Source organism: Anas acuta, chromosome 16 (assembly GCF_963932015.1).
Source record: "Anas acuta chromosome 16, bAnaAcu1.1, whole genome shotgun sequence".
Taxonomy (NCBI): Eukaryota; Metazoa; Chordata; class Aves; order Anseriformes; family Anatidae; genus Anas; species Anas acuta.
The window spans coordinates 975089-987719 of record NC_088994.1 but is presented as its reverse complement, the minus strand read 5'-3'; the positions used below and the strand labels follow the sequence as shown (position 1 = coordinate 987719).

Genomic DNA, 12631 nt, shown 5'->3' with positions numbered 1-12631 from the left:
CAGAAATGAAAAGAGCTGATCACAGCTGTAACTGTACCCATTTATGCTCCAGCCCTTAGTTGAACAGACTATTTTTTCTCCATTTCTGAGACACTCTCTGGGAATATTCTCCCAAGATAAAGCAGTGAAATAAACCTCAACTGAAAGTCTCAGAGATCAGAGAATGCAGGGATAACACTTTTGTCATGAAGAACTTACTTTTACTGTTGGAGAGGGGAAAGAAATTCCTTGTACTAAGAGGCAGAGATGTTGAAATTGAGTGTCATCACCTATGAGATAGAAGCTTTTATGGACTGTGCGGAAAGTACAGAGCTGCAGTCCTTCTGGAAAAGGCAGTTCCTTTGAGGCTCTCATTTTGAAGAGCATCCACTTGCAGGGAAGCCCTTAAAAACAGGCTTAGCTTTCCTTATCGCTGAACTTATGCACAGGCTTATATGTTATCTTAAACCAAGCACAGGACCAAGCGTTAGAATGCAGCTGTCCTACATGGTGGGTGCCAGCACAGATGATTTCAAATGAATAATCATATCCGATATTTTTGAAATTTAGGTCAGTCAATCATTAACCTCTTAGAGAACAGGAATGGAAAATAATAGGATATAGCTGTAGAAAGAGGATTTTAATGATCACATATTATAACCGGTAGTTATCTCAACGACACAAATGGTTTTATTTATTTATTTATTTATAATTTATTCTAAAATTCGGTAAGAGAAACCTTCAATTCTGTGTATACAACACTCATCACAATGGCATTGCTATCCATAGGACAGGCTCATGAATGCTATCGCATTTTAGCAACAAACAGCTAAAATACTTTTCCCATCCTGTTGCTTAGAAAATATTGGTGCTTCAAAACTTTCCTGAAAACAGAATAGGTGAAAGCTCATGAGCGTGAAATACCTGTCAGCTCTGCCAGATCTTTCATTGTATGCTCAGCGCAAGGTACAGCATATCTCGTAACATTCTCCTCTGTGCTGGGATTAAGCAAAGCCTTTTAGTCTTCCAGCGCAGAGCTGATGAACACTACAACCTGGTTAATGGCTAAATTTACTCACTAGTCAAAGTATCTCCTGGTGCTTATTGTATAGAAAAAAATACATCGGGCTTGTAAGTTGGTGTATAATCAGTGTAAGTCTAAGGCAGGCAGAGAAGATTCCATAAACAGATAAAATCTTCTCAGCACTGTCCATTATGATGGAGAGAAAGGGGTCACCTGTTGTCTCTTCTATTATATGAAACAAGCTTTTATTAAACAAGAAAAACCAAGAGTAACAAATTTCCCCAACTTCGACGCAATCTCTGTAATTTTTTGTTGAGGATTAACTCATGGAGTGGAGCAACATCCTTAAAATTGAGGGCAATCTTGCTGTCTTTGTTGGGTTACATTACTGACATTAATGTTCATAATTTACATTAGGTAATGCATTAGGTGAGTATGAGCTGCTTTTCATGCAGCTGAGAAAATTCAAGAGTAGAAGTAAATGTGTTCTTTCCCCCTTGTATAGTATACAATATAAAACAAACTTACTAGAAAATACTTCTATTTATATCAAATATACAAACTACAGTATATATTATGGAGTCATATTATTGTGAAAAGCCCATCAGAGTGAAACAGTGGTTTTAATGTATTGGGAGGGTGCATCTTATTTACAACAAAGCAAATCGCGACATGGAACTCATTAACTTTTATCTGATAGAAAGGCTGGATCCCAAGTAGCTGTGTCTGAAAAGCACCTGAAGAGAGGCCACTGGGCTTCCCAGCCCACTAGAGACCTGCTTCTACTTACGGAAAAGCACAAATGCTAGGACTGGAGTTTTTGTTTTTTTTTTTTTTTTTTTTAGCGCCAGGGCCTTGTTTAGAGTGCCCAGTCCAGCCCAGCTCACGGGGCACCGTTCCCAGACGTGCTGAGCACAGCCCCACGAAGCCGCCCACCTCCACCCGTCCCTTCCCAGCACCCCCATCGGGCCCGGCGCAACGGGTAACCCGCAGAGGCTGAGCTCCGGCCCGTAGCGCGGCAGCCGCCAGGCCCCGCAGACGAGGCCCCGGCCCGCACGAGTCCTCCCCCCGCGGCGGACACCACTGCGCGTGCGCCAAGTGGCGGCGCCGGCGCCTTCGCTCAGGTCCCGCCACGGCCGGGCTCAAGCGCAGTGCCGGCTGCCGCCCCGCCGGGGCACGCCCCGAGCTCCGCGCACGCGCGTAGGCACCGCCGTCCGCCGGGCTCCTCCCCTCCCCCCCCGCTCGCTGCTGCCTGTGCGTGGCAGCGTTGATGACGCCCCGGCGGCGCTTCCTTTCTCCCCCCGCCTCCGTCGTAACGTCCGCGCCGGCCCCGCCCCCCTCTATAAAAGCGGCCGTGGGCAGCGGGCGCCATTGTGCTGTGGAGCAGGCCGCGGCGGAGCGCGTTCGTGGGCCTCCCGGCGCCCTCTCCCCGTGCTCCTCTCCCTCGCGTTCGCTTCCTTCTCCTCCTCCTTCTCCTTCCCTCCCCTTCCCTCCCCCCTGGCCGCGGACATGCCGCGCGTTTACATCGGCCGCCTGAGCTACCACGTCCGGGAGAAGGACATCCAGCGCTTCTTCAGCGGCTATGGCCGCCTGCTCGAGGTCGACCTCAAAAACGGGTGAGCGCCGTGCTGCGGGCCGGGAGCCGGCCGGCGGACGCCTCGAGCCCGGGCCCGCGCGTCGCCTTCCCCAGCAGGGCCGGGCGGGCCGCGCCTGACAGTCCCCCTCCCCCCCCCCCCCTCCGCCCATGTTGTCGGCTCTCGCGGCCCCGCCGCGCTGCCGCGTGGCGCCCGACTCAAAATGGCGGCGGCGCGGGGGGAGGGAGGGCGCTGCGGCGGGGCCGGCTCCCATTGTCCTGGCGCGGCTCGCGCTGCCAGCCGCTGCCTCCGGGGAGCGGGCGGAGGGCGGGCGGCGAGAAGCCAGGCGGGGCCGTCGGGCGCGTAGTCCCCGCCCTGCGCGCGTCGGTGCTTGTGGCTGACGGGCCTTTCCCTTCTTCCCTAGTTACGGCTTCGTGGAGTTTGAGGACTCCCGAGACGCCGATGATGCCGTTTACGAGCTGAACGGCAAGGATCTGTGCGGGGAGCGCGTGATCGTGGAGCATGCCCGCGGACCCCGCCGCGACAGGGATGGATACAGCTACAGTAGTCGCAGTGAGTATAGGCCCGTCTTTTTGCTTGGTTACAGGGCTGCTTCGGGCAAGGGACTGGAGGCAAGGGGAGGCAGCTCGGCTGTGTTGGCAAGGCAGAGCCTGGGGTGATAGAGTGGATGGGACCAAGTCCCTTGGGGGTGTGGGGGTGGGTTGTCAGTATCTCTGCAAGCATGGTAGCAGGGGATACCTGGTGCATTGCTGGGAGCAAGCTGTCTGTAGACATAGTGTTAATAGATGTTCTTCCTGGCACCAGCATTGCACTCAGGTACCCCCTTAAGAAGTCTACAAATGCAAATATGTGAAACAATTCTGGCTGCAAAATTGTGGCCTCTTCTAGAAAGGGTTTCTTGTTATTTAGGAAATATATGCTCTGCTAATTTAAAGGCTCCAGTGTTTTTTGCAACATTTAGATAAATCAGTGGTGTTCCATCACTAATGTTTATGAATAAATACCATTGCATAGTTGGGGTAGAAGCAGTCAGCTGTAAAATTTCATGTAATGGGTGGGGGAGGATTTCAAGCAAGAAATTATTGTCTTAAGTGGGGGATGTCGTAAACATTTCTGTGCTCAGCTAGCTTGTATAATTTCTTGAGGAGCTGAGTTATATTTAACTTAACTGGCCTGTAATTAAAGTTCTATGGCTCGCTTTTCAGTAATCTCTAGAATCTTTGTGTTGGGGGGGTGGGAATCTGTATTTTTTAAAAAATCAAATGTATGTTGTTTAAAATTGTTGCATGTTCAATTTCAAACTTTTTAACAAGTCCTTGATGTTTCAATTTAAAAGTGACCAGTGGGGCTGAGGCTGTGTCCACTGAGGCTAAGATGACTGCCTTTCCTGATTGGCCATGGCTTTTCCATACATTGTGTGACCCTTGCCCTATGACCCTTTGGCTGACCTTACCGGAAGCCATGACGACAGCAGCCTTTTGCCATTAGACGCAGGGTGATGGTGAGGATTCCAAGGGTTAGACAAAACTGGTTAAACTGAACTAGGTGACTGTTACCTTGCGTGTTTTGTGGCCAAACCACCACCAAAAACCTCATACTGTGATGTAAGTACTTAGTGTAACTAGTAAACGTTTTTGTAAAATGTAGAAATGCATGTAATCAGTTAAGTTTTATATTTTACAATGTTCTGTAAAATAAAACTTAGCAAGGTGAATCTAATAAGGAGCAGTCACTCTCTAACAGATCTTAGGAGGACAGTCTTGTAGGATTTTAGTTTGTTTGATTTGCCATTAATATAGATTATGGCAAAATTGAAAGTTTATTGGAGGCATAGAGAAATAAAGTCCTACTCCAGTAAATATAACTGTTTAACTAACTTTTTCAGAACATTTTAGTTTTCTTCATGCTAGGAGACAAACTAACTTTATTTCTTTGCACAATAAAGGTGGGGGTGGTGGCGGATATAGCAGTCGGAGACAATCTGGAAGAGATAAATATGGACCGCCTGTTCGTACAGAGTACAGACTGATTGTTGAAAACCTTTCCAGTCGCTGTAGTTGGCAGGATTTGAAAGTATGTATTAATGTTCTACAATAGAGTATGTTGTGATTAGCAGGAACCAATAACCTCCTTTTTATGTAATTGTTCATTTTGATTTAAGTAGAAGTAATTGAGAAGTATAAATGTGCATGTGAATGCACACAATGCTTTTTACATCTGCTCAGACTTGTCTTAAGCTAAGGTAGTTGCAGAGTACAAGTATATGGAGTGGTTGTGTAACTTTTCATTTACTCTCAAGGATTTCATGAGGCAAGCTGGGGAGGTAACCTATGCAGATGCACACAAAGAACGTACAAATGAAGGCGTAATTGAGTTCCGATCATACTCGGACATGAAGCGTGCCCTGGACAAACTGGATGGCACAGAGATAAATGGAAGGAAAATCCGGCTGGTTGAAGACAAGCCACGGTCAAGCCATAGGCGATCTTACTCTGGCAGTAGGTCAAGGTAACTTTTGGGATGTGTTACTCTCTATATCAAGACCAGTTAAACTTGAGAATGGGTATATGTAGGCTGGCCTACAGTAATTGCCTTCAATTTATATTCTAGGAATAGGGCAATTCCTGAGAAATGTGGAAGGAATTATTTTGTGATATTGCAAAGCTGGTGTTGAGAGTTTTTGTGAAATACCAGATGTAATTGGCTGACGGTATGTTGAGTATGGGTGGATTAGTGGTATGTCTTGATGTGGGTGTGTTACTGACAAGTTCTTCAATAGTTACTCTGTGTTAGGTAGCATAGCAGGGTACACCAGACGAAGAATAAGGAATGTTAAATGTTAATGTTAAATGTTTCTAGGTCACGATCTAGAAGACGGTCTAGAAGCAGAAGTCGTAGAAGTAGGAGCAGCCGCAGCAGGTCCCGTAGTGTCACTAAAAGTCGTTCCAGGTAAGTGATACATTGCTTTGCGTTAGTACAGGAGTTGCTACTTACTAACTGATAACTGTTTACAACAGCTATAAGTGTACTTCAGTTCACGTAGAGTAACTGTCTTTCTTTTCAAAAGATCTAAATCCAGGTCACGAAGCAAAGACCGCTCACGTTCCAGATCTAAAAGCAGGAAGTCTAGATCAAAGAGCAAATCAAAACCCAAGTCTGACAGGGGTTCGCGCTCTCACAGCAGATCCAAGGAGAAGTCTGAGAAGTCTCGATCCAGGTCCAGGTCCAGGTCTCGATCTCCCAAAGAAAATGGTAAAGGAGATGCTAAGTCTAAATCCAGGTCAAGGAGTAGGTCTCGTTCCAATTCTCCACAGCAGCAGCCATCTACCAAGGCTCGTTCAGAGTCACCACCCAAAAGAGCTGCATCGAGGTCCTGTTCCAGATCTCGTTCAAAGTCTCGCTCACGATCAAGATCTAGTTCAAGAGATTAAGACTAGAACTCTCCTCTTATATTGCACACTATTGCGGAACGTTTTTCCTACTTGTCAGGCCATTAATGTTACATTAGTACTTCAGAAGTTTTTTTCTATTGCAGGAGCAGATGGCCTAAGAACTAAGTAATGAGGCATAAAGGTTTAATTTGTATCCTAAATTTGAAATTACAAGATTGGATGGTGGTACAAAGCAGGAAAAGCTCCCCCCCACACTTTTTTTTTTTTTTTTAGAAATTCATCTAAAACTTTGATTTTATAATATTTCCACAGGAGTAACTTAACTACTCTTAAGTGTAAAGTGGTTTTTATATTAAATGAATATAACAAGCTTAAATCTGGGCTTTTTTGAACGTATCATTTTTTTCATTTTTTCATGGTTTTAGAACTGAGTATCATTGGCTTCATAGGTTTACAGCTTGCTACCAAAGGTAGGATTGCCTCGCTGAGCAGGTCAGATAATTCTCTAGCTTATCTTAATTTATGGGAGCAGGCTGCAAAACTGTAAACCGTTAACAATACTAGGAAAACCTTAGACCAGCAATAAACTCAAGTTGGAGCATTTGTTTTGCATCTTAACTTGCCAAAAGAACATTCCCCACATGATACTGTGACTGTATTAAAGGTAATAAAGGTACTCTGTAACCTGTGTCGTACAGTATTGCTGCAAATCATACTTTTGAAACTTAAAAGAATGAAAGCTCTCTGACATTTTTTTTGCTTGACTATCAAGTGACAGTTGTCAGACACTAATGTCTCTTGGATGTGGTCCAAGTCACTAGTATGTTGTATGATTTGTCAGCCTCTAAATATCTATTGGATATGAAAACTAGCTAAATAAAGCTGTCTTCCCTCCCTTTTGACTCATTTACGTTAACATTTTGCTTCAGAATAGAACTACAATCCTGTTGTGTGTGAATCTGAACTTTACTGGAAGTGTAATCTCTTTGAGCTAGAGTTCTAGTCTTAACAAAGGCTTTGCTAAACCACAGTTGCCAATTCACTTAAATTGTGGAATAGAACTTGTCCCAAAAACTCCCCTTTGTAGCTAAATTGATTTTTGTAACATGCAATAGGAAACATTAGAACTGCCTTGTACTCTTTATACAATGTGTAGTTTGACTTGTATAAAATTAAATTGGTGACTCAAGCTCTTGTGTTTATTATAGTGTTATGGACTTCTGGGGGAATGCTGGCGAAATAATTTATCCTACTTACCTCTTTGACTGGAGTAACTACTTTGCTTTAGCAGGAGACTTGGGAATTTTTGAAATAAAGTTGGTTTTGTGCTTGAGATGAGCTAGTCAACTAAACAGTTTTTCATTAGAAAATTCATTAGTTTTTCATTGTCCTTCCTTAAAGTGTGACTGATTGTGAAAGCATCTCTGACTTACCAGGATTTTAGACGTCTGTTGAGATAAATTGGATCATGTACAAGGAGCTGCATTCAGATGTGACTTGATGCCAGCTTGCCTGGAGCTGCTGTACTAGCTAAACACTTCTCACCATTTCCTTATCACAGCTTCAACTTTTGCCTGTCACATACTGGTATTTGTTCTAGTAGAAGAAGGGATCTAAAGATGAGTGAAGCTTGTTCTGCCTGGTAAACACACATTCCTAGTGAAACATGAACTGAAGTGATTTCAAGGCTTAGGTTGGCAGAAGATCATATTACTTTTATATTGCACACTTTCAGTGTTGTATCTGCCCTGGTGTTGTGGTTTAACCCAGTTGGCAGCTAAACACCACACAGATGTTTGCTCACCCTCCCCCTTCACTCTCTGGGATGGGGGAGAGAAACTGGAAAGTGAAGCCTGTTAGTTGTGATAAAGACAGTTCATTAAGACAGGAAAATAATAACAATAGTAGTACTACTAATAACGTGTATGAAACAAGTGATGCACAATGCAATTGCTCAGCACCTGCTGACCAATGCCCAGCCTATCCCCAAGCAGTTGGCCCCCCCACCCCTATATATTGTTCAGCATGACATCAAATGGTATGGAATACCCGTGTGGCCAGTTTGGGTCAGCTGTCCTGGGTTTGTCCCTTCCTAGCTCTTGCTGCACCCCCAGCCTGCCCACTGACAGGACAGAGCAAGAAGCTGAAAAGTCCTTGGCTTGGTGTAAGCACTGCTCTGCAACAGTTAAAACATCACCATGCCATCAGCATTCTTCTCATCCTAATCCAAAACATAGCACCCTACCAGCTACTAGGAGGAAAATTAACTTTATCCTATCTGAAACAAGGACACCTAGGCATGGAAAAAATCTGCATTGTTTGAGCTGCTATGCCCAGCTTTCCTACGGAGTTTTGCGGATATTTCTGTTATAACTAAATCCACAGCTCTGAAGAGGGTTTGGTATCAAAGTTTATTTTCTGCATCTGGAATGAGAGCCGGCTACTGGGTTTAGTGATAAAAGGTTTTTTTTGTTGTTTGTTTTTAAATAATTAAGGTTTTAGTTAAGGTTTTTATTTTAGTGTAATGGCTACCAAACTTAAATGCTGTAAGTTCTGATTGTTGCAGGTTGTACATTCTCTGCTTTGGGCTTCAACAGTGGGGGTTTTACTGGGGACTTTTAACAGAAGTCTGATGATTCTATGCTACATGTGTGGAAATATTTACCTCCTTGAAACTTACTGACACAAAAGCACGTTGGTTTAAACAAATGGGGGAGTAGGTTGGATTTCCTGGAGAGTTGCTGCCCTTTAATTATATTTGATTAAAACGCATGCTCCTCAAAACAGGAATTGTGAGCTTGGAGAATCAGTAGCTTAAAAGCTATATATGTTTTCAATAAATCTGTAATAAAACAAGGTAATAATTAGTTTCTTGCATGTGCCTGTAGATACTAATGACAGTTGGTTTCTGTGACCAGTTTCCAGTGTGAGTTTGTATTGGCCTTACAGTACCAGTTATCATCTCTGATAACAGTGCATTAGTGATGGCTTTTACCTACAATATTAGCTCTTTAGAGTAAGATCGTTAGGACAATGGTTGTTCGAAGTCATCCTTATTATACTTGGAATACTTGGAGGAAGGGCCTAGATTGGATTTAACCAACCTGCCTATAACTACTTCACACGTTGAAGTTCTATTTAACCATTACTGGAACAATGTGTGATGTCTCCTTTGGTTACTATACAAAAGGAAAATGGCCTTTTACTACACTAATGAAGCAGGAATTCCTTGGTATCACCTGGATCCTTCTGGATTTTTTTCCCGTGGAAAGGTAGTAGGATTTCAATAGTGCCAGATACTGAGCAAGTGCAGTTAAGTGCTAGGCTTTCTATAATCGTAAGAATCTACAAAAACCCCTAACAAACAAAAAACAACAACCAAACAATCCCCTTTAGCTCTGCTAGTGTCACTTATTTGTGGCAGTGGAAGACAATCTGGTGTCAGGTGTGTTCACAAGTATGACTATTTCTGAGATCTCTTTTAGATGTTACAAAAGTGTAGTTTGCATGAATGTCTTAAACTTCATAGAAGAGCAAAAAAAGGTCATAGAAGATTTGCATGCATAGCTGTATTGTGGGGCTGTAGCATGTGCTTTCCATCAGCCTGCAGTAGCAGCAGTAGGTGATGACAAAACCATCTGGTGTTGCTCATGGCTCAATTTTAACCCTTAACTGCAAGTCATCCCCCCTGAGTTCTTACTGTCCTGCATGATGTCATATGGCATGGAATGTCCTTTCAGCCAGTTGGGGTCAGTTGTCCTCTTTCTGTCATCTCCCATCTTGTGCACCTCCAGCCTCCTCACTTGTGGGGCAGTCCAATAAGCTGAGAAGTCCTTGACTAAACAGAAGCTCTGCAACAACTAAAACATCATTGTGTTATCAGCATTATTCTCATCTTAAACCCAAAACACAACACTGTACATGCTACTAGGAAGAAATAACTATCCCAGGTGAAACCAGGACAGGGGGATGTGCTTATGTATTAGATGTCCTAACTAATGCAATATATGATGCAATATAGATTTGTTCTTGAAAAAATACGCATTGTCATCAAACATGAATTGAAGGATTGATTTTTAAACGTTAGTGTCAGCAGTTCTTGAAGGAGAAATCAATGCTGTACCATTAAAAAAAAAAAAAGTTAAGTTTAGAACCTCTGTGGCGGTATTTGGAGTCTGTTTCAAACCTATTCCTGTTTTTGAAAAATGTGGCTCTTCCTATATTTTAGTGTTTGACACAATTGCAAATTCCATAAAGTAGCTATTCACATGATGTTAAATATCTGCCTTAAAGATAGATGGCACAAATGCCTCACACCTTAGCTTTGTCTCAAACTCTGGCAGAGTAGGAACAGTAGGAAAGTGTTTATGTAGGTGATAAGTCAGAATGCTTGTCATGAGTGACCTGTAGCTTTGGAGGCATTAATGCGATCAACCCTTTTTTCCCCAGGTTTTGTTTTGTGGTTAGGCATATTTGAATAGTGGAATGTGGGCTCTTAACTCTCAAAGCTTCTTTACGCTATTATTTTTGCTAAACATGTATGCAGATGTTGAAGAAGTTTCAGTTATTTCATTTTACCTGGTTTTGTGGGATTTTAGCTTAATTCCTTTTAGCAACATCTTTCAATAAAATGTCTAAGTTGCTTAGCTAAATAAACGCAGGTGCAGTAACCTGTATGCAAGGGAACAGATCACAGCAATTGGTGTGATCTGCTGGAAGAGTAGTGGCAACAGGAAGATGACTACAGCTAGCACATGTTTTGGAAGGTATGTACTTCAAAATGGTTCATAGTTTTGGACGTGATCCTGGGTGATTCTCAGACTTACAGAGCTACAACCTCTTGTTTACAGAAATTTGCTCCTGCAGGGTGACCTGCTTTGACTTAGAAATCTCGAACACACATTTTAAAAAAGGAGTATTTTGACTTGTTTTAATAGCAAAATCTTAAGTTTTGCTTGAATGTTTTGACTAAACAGGACCAAAGTTCAGTGATTTCAGTCCAAAATACTGAAAATCATGGAGGTGAAGCCAGAGTTGGAGGTGACTGGAAAATGCAGCTTGTGTGCAACGGCTGCCCTGGGATTGCAGATTCTATTCTGCTGAGCTGCCTGGTAGAGGCATGCCACTCAGCCTAGAGTAAATGCTGCCAGTAACTGGGAAGACCGCATGAAATATTTTAAAAGTGCCTCTTAGTTACCTTGTCTTGGTCTATTTTCTGATGATTAATAATTGTTGTTCTATGAGCTGAAAGTGTAATCCACCATTTGCCATAATTTGGGTGTCACCTATTATGTTTGGCAACTATAAGCAGAATTGTTTTTCATAGTTACCAGCTCATGAAAACCTTCTAGAGACAGTGAAACTGAGGAACGGAACCAAAGTGACTTGCACAGTGAATTTGTAGAATAGAAGCTGTGTGTGCCAGTTTGTAGTTCAAACTCTTATGTTAGCTCATGTTTTGCAAGGTCTCAGTCAGGCTGTTGGGTCAAATGAGTGTGAGATATAACTGAAGGTGAGGAGTGGCAGGCACAGCCACCTGCAAGGGTATTGTCATCCCGTACAGCAGGAATGCATTAGGATTTATGTCTCTTATGTATGTCTCTTGGTAGGCACACACTACTGAAAATGGCAGTTACATTAGACACAAAGAGCTTTCTCCTGCTCTCCCCAAAGCAAGCAGAAATACCAGAATTACTCTGGATTTCATATGGCAGGATGTGGCCTGAGGGGTGTACAGAAAGTTGCTTCTCCCAGCCTGTCCCATGTGTACTGAGTGCTGTTTTCAACAGCTGTACACCTTTTTGCACTTCTTGTTCTGCTTCTGGTCTCAGTTCCTTCAGCTCCAACCTTCTGTGGATAAGTAGGACAAACACTGTATGTCCAAAAGGCACATTTTTTGTATCCATGAGATTCTACAGGGTAGACATATAAACTGTATTTTTTTGACCAGCACTTAGTAAGCACTGCTCAGCACTGAGCAAGTCCTACATTTACTCACTTTCTAGAGATCTTTGGAGATTTCATGTTAATATTTTGTAGTTATTCTTTGTGCATGTGGAATGAGTGCTAAGGAGGTCCTCGCTTTCCACTGGGGCAGCACATGCCTGCCTACTTCAGATGAGGCCTCAGGAACTAGTTTGATCTTGGAGGTCTCTTAACTGCTGGGTAAGATGTAGATACGTTACCATCAGCGGTGGAGTTTGATTGCACTCCAGGGGGGTTAGGTTAACATTAATGACTTAGAGGAGCTCCCATCTTTCATGCCTTCTGCCTGATGTAGCCCAATTTCAAGCTTAATTTTTGAAAAAAGGTGAAAATCATGTTTAAGCCACCTCAAAACCCCAATGCAAGGCCAGGATGGGAGATGCTGGGACCCTCAAGCTCAGCCTGACTTCTCAGTATTGTGGGAACAAAATGCTTCATGACTACCTGCTTCTGCTATGAAAAGGAGTGGAGGCAAGACAATGTGGCAGAGATCAATTTACCGTTCCTGCCACAGTTTATCAGAGTTCCTGAGTGGGATTGTTCCCTCTAACAGCAATCAAAGCTGCCATGTCTCGTCTGCACCAGCTCTCCAGGGCTTGGGTGTAAGCAGAGACACTGTTTTGCTGCTGAGCGGCGTGCAGCATTTCTCTGCTTTG

The 12631-nt window shown here is 43.4% G+C and overlaps 1 protein-coding gene across 1 annotated transcript; it reads left to right on the top strand.

Annotated features, from left to right (window-relative positions):
• The first annotated feature begins 2354 nt into the window (after positions 1-2354).
• SRSF6 (serine and arginine rich splicing factor 6) lies at positions 2355-7179 on the top strand. The gene is made up of 6 exons (XM_068700876.1): positions 2355-2619; positions 3002-3150; positions 4544-4671; positions 4898-5106; positions 5458-5547; positions 5666-7179. Exons 1-6 carry the CDS (start codon positions 2513-2515, stop codon positions 6027-6029), a joined length of 1047 nt encoding a protein of 348 aa, XP_068556977.1. The 5' UTR covers positions 2355-2512; the 3' UTR covers positions 6030-7179.
• Positions 7180-12631: the final 5452 nt, after the last annotated feature.

Coding starts and splice junctions, on each gene's coding strand:
- SRSF6 (XM_068700876.1), top strand. CDS start 2,513: ATGCCGCGCGTTTACATCGGCCGCCTGAGCTACCACGTCCGGGAGAAG. Junction 4,672..4,897: donor GTAGTTGGCAGGATTTGAAA/GTATGTATTAAT, acceptor TTTACTCTCAAG/GATTTCATGAGGCAAGCTGG. Junction 5,548..5,665: donor GTCACTAAAAGTCGTTCCAG/GTAAGTGATACA, acceptor TCTTTTCAAAAG/ATCTAAATCCAGGTCACGAA.